This window comes from Triticum aestivum, chromosome 1D (assembly GCF_018294505.1).
Source record: "Triticum aestivum cultivar Chinese Spring chromosome 1D, IWGSC CS RefSeq v2.1, whole genome shotgun sequence".
Lineage (NCBI taxonomy): Eukaryota > Viridiplantae > Streptophyta > Magnoliopsida > Poales > Poaceae > Triticum > Triticum aestivum.
The window spans coordinates 729111-737595 of NC_057796.1; the positions used below are offsets into that span (position 1 = coordinate 729111).

The window sequence follows — 8485 nt, forward strand, 5'->3', positions numbered from 1 at the left end:
ATTTCTTCTTCACGTAAAAAGTGAATTTCGTAAGTATTTGCCGAGAGCTAGAGATAGTGAACTCGGCAAACATGTCCTCTGCATTATGGAGCTGTCAACTACAAGTGGCCGTTCTACGTGGCCCGTTCTTGTCGAGGTCCCTTCATCTAGATCTCGGGAAATCATGTATTGGCCCAGCCTTTTAGTGTGTCGAGTTCATGTTGGTTTGGCTCTGGGCAAGCTGAACGATGCCTTTGCCGTGAGCCTGCGCAATGGAACTCAGCAACAATCTTATTTTCCAGTAGTGACTGTCAATATTATGTCGAGAAGTCGGTTAAGAAAGTCAAATGTGCACGCAAATTTTTTTCATTTGATAAATGATGAAAATCAAGCTATTATACATTTGATAAACTTCATCTTCTTTTTTGGTAAGACTAAAATCGTGAGCCATTTCAGACAACCTCAAAAAAAAGGAAATGAAAATCCTTTTTACTTTTTCGGGAAAATGAATATGAGTACTATTTCGTGTAGAAGCCATGCAGTCGTCCACGCTCACATATGTACACCCGAGGAGACGGAACACCCGTTTAGTTTCAGTACTGCAGTGTGAACAAACGAAGATCCTGATATGAAATCAATCTCAAATCGGGCGGCACTAGTAGATGGCATGCCTGCAGTAACTGCTACAGTTAATTGTGAGGTTTTGTTGCTTGTGAGTAGGTATTGTTTACATAGTATTGCTTGGTTTACCTACTGGATTGATAGCCTTGGTTTCATAACTAAGGGAAATACTTATCTCTATGTACTACATCATCCTCTCCTTTTCGGGGAAAAACGAACGAAGATCACAAGTAGCAGAGTTACTATAAAATTGATGGGACGGTGCACGGGATTGATACATTTTTATAGGCTGGTTGCTGCTGACTGATTTGAAAAATCTTTGGCCCGATCAAAATCGCAAAAATTAATTACCTCAGTTGAATGAAAGATTTTTAAAATGAGGGAACATAGGGAATTAAAAGAATCGTATGAGAGAGCTTCTTTAAAAATGGTTGACTCGGTTAAAAATGGATGATACAATTCTAAATTGAAGACCTTAATTAATCATGAGGCTTTAAAATTTAGGAAGCATGGTGTATAGTATAAAAGAATTGAATGACAGAGCTTTAGTAATTGTTCACCTGGTCTAAACTGAGTGACCCAATTCCAATTGAAGACCAGCATAGTGTTATAGAGGACGTGGTATGCAGCTGTCAAAATATGTATGTGTTTTATAATATTGCAGGGGCTTGAGACAAATTCAATTATAAAAGTAAATTCTGGGAACCTTTGTTGAGTTCATGACTCAACGAAGGGACCTTTCCCGACGGCTTGCGCTCGGAAAAAGTGCCGCCGGACTACTGCTGTCAGCCTCGTCAACAGGTTTGCTGAGCATGTAAATGGAGCACCTCAGCAACACTCTTTGCCGAGAGCCGCCTTACTTGGCAAGGCGAGCCAAGTGGCCGGCCTGACCTTGGAACACCATCACATCTTTGTGGGTACCTGGGAGAAAAGCTCATCAATCTTTTTTTCTACACGTAAAAAATGAATTTGGTAAATGTTCGCCGAGAGCCACATATAGTGAGCTCGGCAAACATGTCCTCTACATTATATATCCGTCAACTACAAACGGCCATTCTACGTGGCCGGTTGTTGTCGAGTTCCCTTCCTCTAGATCTCGGCAAATCATGTACTGGACCAGTCTTTCTATTGTGTCGAGTTGATTTTGGTCGGCTCTGGGCAAGCTAGCTGAACTATCTACAGAGTTCCCCATTTTGCCGTGCTCAGATCTCGGTGAACGAGGCCTTTCCCGTGAGCCCATGGAATGGAACTCGGCAACGACCTTATTTTCCAGTAGTGAGTATAAATATTATGTCGCGACGTCGGTTATAAAAGCCAAATGTCCACGCAAAACTTTTACATTTGATAAATGATGAAAATCAAGCTATTATACATTTGATAAATTTCATCGATTTTTCTTTCTTGGTAAAATGAAAACCGTGAGCCATTTCAGACGCTCTTCTGGAAACCATGCAGAAGGGGAAATGAAAATCCTTTTTTTCTTTTTGGGGAAAATGAAAAGGAAAACGCTTGGGTGCGGCGCGCCGGCCGAAAGTTCGGCTGGACGCGTCCACGCGCGCAGCGCTCCAGCCTTTCAGTTTGCGACACGTAAGGACAGTGGACCCACCCACGTGCGAATCAAATCTCGTGACTTATCCCTTTCTCCTTGGTTCTCCTCCGCCCCTTTCTTCCACCTCCAGCCACCGCGGCTCCGCTCCTCCACAACCTTCTCACGCAGCTCGCGCAGGTGTCGCCGAAGGGCACGAGGCGGAGGTCGCCGCAGTCGGCCTCCATCCCAGGCGCCAGCTCCCACTACAAGAAACCTGTTAATATATGACGGTTTTTTGATGACATTTTAGAAAACCGTCAAGGATGACACGGTACAGCCCCGAAAGCCCGCTAAAGCGCGCCTAACCTTTACCCATATAAAACGCTAACCCTAACCCTCATTCTCTCTTCCTCCTCGGCAGCCCCCTCCTGATTCCCTATCGCCCCCACATGGCAACCACCGACCACCTCCTCGCCCTCCCTCCCCTCTCACCTCGCGGCTCCGGCAGCTACCAGATCGGCCGCATCCCCAATCCATCCATCCCTCTCAGCTCTCACGAACAATCTCTCTCTCTCTCTCTCTCTCCCGTATGACCCCTCACGGCACAGCCAACTGCCGTCGATTCCGGCGATGTTCACCATCTCACAACGCACACACGAGCTGGTATGCCACCCTGGCCCTCCAGGCCGGCTGGATCCACCTCTCCCGGTCTTCGGCGCTCGCCCGCTACACCGAGTCCGTGGCTAGGGTTTCGGCTATGGCGTCGCGTCCGTCGTCGGCGTCTCTCTAACGGCTCTGCTCTGTCCCAGACCGCGCCCCCTCTGCCTCCTGGATGGCACCCCCTAGCTGGGTTCGCTCGCACGTGTTGGGCTGCACGGCTGCGACCCCGACCTCCTCTGCCGCATCTCTGGCGCGGCCGTGCATCTTGTGGCAATCTCCTCTGCCACATTTGGACCACTGCAGGCCTCCCTTGCCCAGGTGAGCACCCCTAACCCCATCTTCCTCTCCTCCCGCCATCTTGTTTTTTTTGTTAGGATGTGCTTTGACTGACTTAGCGTCTTCATCTGTACATATCTGAACAAGTTCCTGTTTTTGCAAGCATAGAACATAATATATTTGCCTTTGCAGTTATAGATTTGGTGTCAAGCTTGTATAAATAAAGGAGGTAATACAAATGTCTTCAAATGAGAAGTTCTGTAGGAGCTAATTGAGGCTTTATAGGTTCTTTATAGTTAAGCTGAACTCATGAAGCATGATCAGATGGAGCTACATGTGTCTCATGTGGATGCTCTAATTTTCACCCAATGATTCAGTGTAATGTGTATTTCAGATGCAGAAACTATGTTATGTTCTGATGGCCATGGTACTATTTGTTGTGATAGTTTCCCCTGATTTTAGAATTATCTAATGTCCTTTGTCTACTTTGTAGTATCTATATAATAATTAGAGATACATGAGAACTCAGTCAGTTTAAGCGTACGACTTTCTTATCTTGTTTGGCTGGGTTACATATCTACAGATATAACTGTTGGGACATTGCGCACCATAAGTGCAAACCTATCCACTACTAATGTTGTGTACGCTCAGGACATTCCATTTCATATGCTCATGGGTGGACTTGCTGATTGTACGAATGCTCTATACTTATTTCCTGTTCTTACAACCTACTAGAATCATGTCTCTGACTCCGCATCATATATTTGCTAGCTGCCTCTAGATTCTGCTGAGATCGGTGTTAGTCCTTTTGGGCCTAATTTATTCAAGCAAACTATCTGCAGACAACTATTTCGTTTGTTTATTTGCATGTTTTTTTTTTGCGATAAGGACAGTATACCCGAGCGAGCTAGTAGAGCCGGAATTATGAAGTTCAGGTTTTGTATCCTTGTGTACTGTATTTATCTTCTCAATTTCTCATCAACTAATTTATACTATTGATGAGGTCGGATTTCATTTTCTTAAAAAGAAAGCAATACTAAGAATAATGTTTTAACAAGGAAAATGGAAAGTGGGATTGGGCAGTTTCCCCAATTTCATTTATCATATATTGATGAGAAAAGGGTCCAACACTGTCAGGATAATTGGCCTAGTGTGGCTACTGCCTTCTCTAACTCTTAACAGTGTGTTGTCTGTGCGTGGTGACAAGGTGGCGGCAACTACTATCGAGGGCTCCGGTTCAGCAGCCGGTGTGTTGTGTGTGCGTACCGGTGTGTTGTGTGTGCGTGCCTCCTCTCAGAATTTTAACACTGAATTTTCTTTGTATCTTGTACACTACAGGATACCAAATAGAGACAAACAACAGGGTACCAAGTAGAGACAAACCGCTGCACTGTGGTATGTGGCCTTCTATCAAGATCTTATTCAGAGATTTTCCCCATAGGTCTTGGAGACATGATTTATGATTTATGTTACTGTATTAACATGTCAACATGTTCTGTTGAGAGTTTTCTCCCTAGGCATTTCCTTTTTTGTCCTTACTGTCTCGTGCTGCAGCCTGGTGAATATGTATTCCAAAATAAGTTTAGTCTGAATCTAAGAAGAAAATTACATCGTTATTAATTTGTGTATGAAGCACATCTATTAGTGAGTCAATTTATAGTAGTAGTAGTACTACTATTAGCTCTCCACCTACTAGTACTAGTACCAAGCCTACGTGTTAGCTCACTGTCTCTCAGTCTTGAGGCACAAACAGAGCTAGCACTTGCCAACACGGTTACACAGCACATTTTTTCTTCAACTCCTTTGCTCCATGCCTAGGCCGCCCTCCTCAATAGTGCTACTCACAAGCTGTGGGACTACACCGTCCCGCCCATCGACTCCGGGGCAGCTAGCGGGTACCACTTGCTCGTGGTCGAAGGCTTCTCGCGTACCAGAGACATCTTGCCGGCCGGCGAGTACATCCGATGTCGCACTTTCTTGGTCGGAGGTCACCGCTGGCATCTCACGTACTACACTAATGGCTATGACTCCGAGGACGCTGGGTTTGTATCGCTTGTTCTTGTCCTTGAGGAGGACGACGATTGTGATGAGGATGAAAACGATGATGATTGGGAGGCAAACGAGGATGATCAGACTGACAACGATGACGATGATGAAGACGATGATTATGAGGATGAAGACAAGGATGGATACCATCAAGATGAGCACGCCGATAATGATGATGCTCACGATGATGATATGGCTGAGGACGATGATGAGGATGAAGACCATGAGGATGAGCACATCAATAATGATGACGCTCTCCATGATGATATGGCTGAGGACGATGACCACGACTATCATGAGCTATTTCCGTCCGTGAAGGCTCAGGTTTTCTTATGTTTCATCGACCAGTTTCAGTGGCTCCACTCAGGACGCATGCGTGAAACCAAATTCGGTCTCATAACTGAGCTGACTTGTAAAGGGTTCAGAAAAAGGGAGATCTTGGAAAGGTCGGCGCATCTCAAGGACGACAGCTTCACCATCCGTTGCGACATCGTTGTACTTGACGCCAAGGCGGATATCAAATCCAAGCAGGGCGCTAGCACCATGGCTCCTCCGTTCATCCAAGTCCCTCCTTCTGACATGCCAATCCATTTCAAAAATCTCCTCCTGTCCGAGGAGGGTGCTGACGTGACGTTTGTGGTTGGCAGTGAAACGTTTGCTGCACACGATTGCGTACTTGCAGCGCGATCTACGGCCTTCAAGTCACAGCTGTTCGGTGACAAACTTGGCACTGCTATCGTGAAGATCGATGATATTGAAGCAGAAGTGTTTGAGGGCATGCTTACTTTCATCTACACTTGACACATTGCCCGACTGGAATAAAGGTCGCATAGTTGTACCAGATGAAGGCCCACAACCACAAGTTGACTGCGTATCAGTCCACTATGTAACATTGCTGCTGCAGTTGCTTGAAGCTGCCGAGAGGTATGATCTCCATAGGCTGAAGTTGATTTGCCAAGAGGAGTTGGTCAGCTGCATATGCCTGGACACGGTAGTGGACATCATTGTTGGAGCTGAGCGGGGATGCTGCCCCTGGTTGAAGGAGAAGTGCTTGGAGTTCATCAAGTCTCACACAAGTCTGCATGAAGTTTTCACGGCTGAGGGCTTTGAGATGATGGCCCGAACCTGCAGCCCCTCTGGTCTCAAGGAGCTCCTCTCCAAGTTTGCTTCCTAGATTTCTCGAGAAAACCTATATATGGGCTCGTTGTTTCCTTTCGAATTAAGTAAACTAAGTATATGTATTGCCAGTTCGTGCTACCGGACCCAAGATTAAACTGTCACATTACTGTGGGTGGTATTCCAGTAGCGGCAAAATTTCGTGTTTTGACCCTTTTGCCATATAAAATCGGGATCTGACCCTGGTCTGGACTTTTTTTTTGAGATTTGACCCTTTCGCTACCGTCATAGATCATGGCGGTAGGCTTGTATAGGCTACCGCCACAGGGAGCAGCGGTAGGTTAACGGCGGCCGCCGTCAGCCCCGTTGTCTGAGGCCACGTGGCATAACGGTCGTACGGCCACCGGACGTGGCGGTAGTCTAGCTAAGGCTACCGCCAGAAGGCTCGGCGGTAGTGTCGTAGGCTGTGCCTTCGGTACTGTGACCAAGAAGGCGTTTCCGCTGGCGGTAGGGTACCCCAACCTACCGCCAAGTTCCTTGGCGGTAGGGTCGCGCAAACATGCCTTCTGTTCTGTGACGAAGAAACCGTGACCCATTGGCGGTAGGGTACCACAACCTACCGCCAAAGGTCCTGGCGGGTAGGCTGTCTACACCTACCTCCGTGCCGTCCGGCAGTAGGGTATGTGCCAGTTAACTTCTAAATTGGTTCTTGGTCTTATCAATCAAAAAAAAAACATCACAACAAATATTGTTTGTAATTCAAAATAGGATGATCGCATACATTGTAGATAGCAAATTAACATTTCAAATAATTTGAACATAGTTTGAAAGTAGCAATTCGACATCACCAACAAAGCTTGAAAGTACCAAATAGACATCACTAGCATAGCATACAAGTTCTTGCTCACAACTAGTTGCACTAAACGACATCACCAACACGAGTGGTCACTTGCTCCTGCTCCTCTTAGCGGTACGGTCCTCGTTTCTCTTCGAGCGGGTTTCGTCCGGCTTCTTCGTGCGACGACGAGGAACCGGTTTCTGAAACGGGGATGGGCTCAAAATATCCTGGTGTGGATGAGATACCCTCTTTCCCTGGCTTGGCTGCGTCGGTTGAGGCCCGTCATTGTCGTCGTACTCCTTTGCGTCCTCCTCCTCTGCGTCCTCCTCCTCCTCCTCTTCGTCCTCTGTTTCTTCTTCCTCTTGCTACTCAACAACGCGGGATGACGAGGCAACATGAGTAGAGGAAGCTCCGCCGGCGTGGCTCGATGAAGCAATGGCACACATGGACCCTCCATGAGCAGGATCATGGACGTTGGACGCTGTCATCCTCCTCCAATTCGGCGATATCGTCTTCCGTCCACTGCGGCCTCAGGCGTACACGGTACTTGACGCCATCGTCATACCACTTCAGGTGGCGTTCACGGTAGGTGTCCCAGTGAACCACTCTCCTCTCGCTGTCTTTGCGATACCTTCTCTCATCCCACTTTTTCACGTACTCCTGGTGCTCGTGCCCCCAGTCTGTGATGGACTGACAATTCTTTCTACTCTTCCTGCAAGGCATAGGAAGCAACGGACGTCATGACAACGTCAAACATAAACGAAAACACATCAAGTAGAGAACAATGTCCTCACCAGTGAGGTCGGAGCCGCCGGTGTCTGTGGGTTTACCCGGTGGGGTATGTCGCAAGATCCCAAACTGTGTGGCCACACGCTGTGGTAAGTGCCACTCGACGGCATACACACATATCAAGGGCACAATGCACCGCCAGGCAAGCCGATCCTCCTCGCACATTGAATTGAGCTCGAACCCCCATTCTCGGTCGTGGTACGGAAACCAATTCACCTACAGAAGGATCGTTAAGAAGAATGAAAGTTGCGGAACGATTGATAAGCTACTTGGTATACCTGGAAATCTGATAGGTTGTCCAGCTCGTTGCTGAAGAGCTTATACAGCGTAGTGGCCTTGCCCGTGTAGACCTTCACCTTATCCCAGGTGTAAGCGACGGTCGGGTACCGAGCACTGTCTCCTTCTTTGCCATAATCCGTCCATGCACGCGAGCGAACTCTCTCTGGACGGCCGACCAGTAACCGCTCCCACATCCAAATTGAAAGGGTCCAAACAAATCCACACACGCCGCAGGTCTCTTCGGCCCTCTGCGTCGCGTCATCCAGCTGCAAACATGAAGTGATCATGATCATATAGCACAACCTCAAACAACATACGTAGGTTGAAAAACGAGTATTGAGATATTTATCTTA

General features: G+C 47.2%; 1 protein-coding gene across 1 annotated transcript; it reads left to right on the forward strand.

The window, feature by feature from the left end:
* The first annotated feature begins 4175 nt into the window (after nucleotides 1-4175).
* LOC123161827 (uncharacterized) lies at nucleotides 4176-5911 on the forward strand. The gene is made up of 3 exons (XM_044579651.1): nucleotides 4176-4311; nucleotides 4403-4428; nucleotides 4883-5911. Exons 1-3 carry the CDS (start codon nucleotides 4176-4178, stop codon nucleotides 5909-5911), a joined length of 1191 nt encoding a protein of 396 aa, XP_044435586.1.
* Nucleotides 5912-8485: the final 2574 nt, after the last annotated feature.

Bases quoted from the DNA above. Each gene is read 5' to 3' on its own strand.
- LOC123161827 (XM_044579651.1), top strand. From the start codon at position 4,176: ATGAGAAAAGGGTCCAACACTGTCAGGATAATTGGCCTAGTGTGGCTA. The intron at 4,312-4,402 runs GTGTGTTGTGTG...TGTACACTACAG, and splicing joins GGGCTCCGGTTCAGCAGCCG to GATACCAAATAGAGACAAAC. The intron at 4,429-4,882 runs GTACCAAGTAGA...CTCCATGCCTAG, and splicing joins AAATAGAGACAAACAACAGG to GCCGCCCTCCTCAATAGTGC.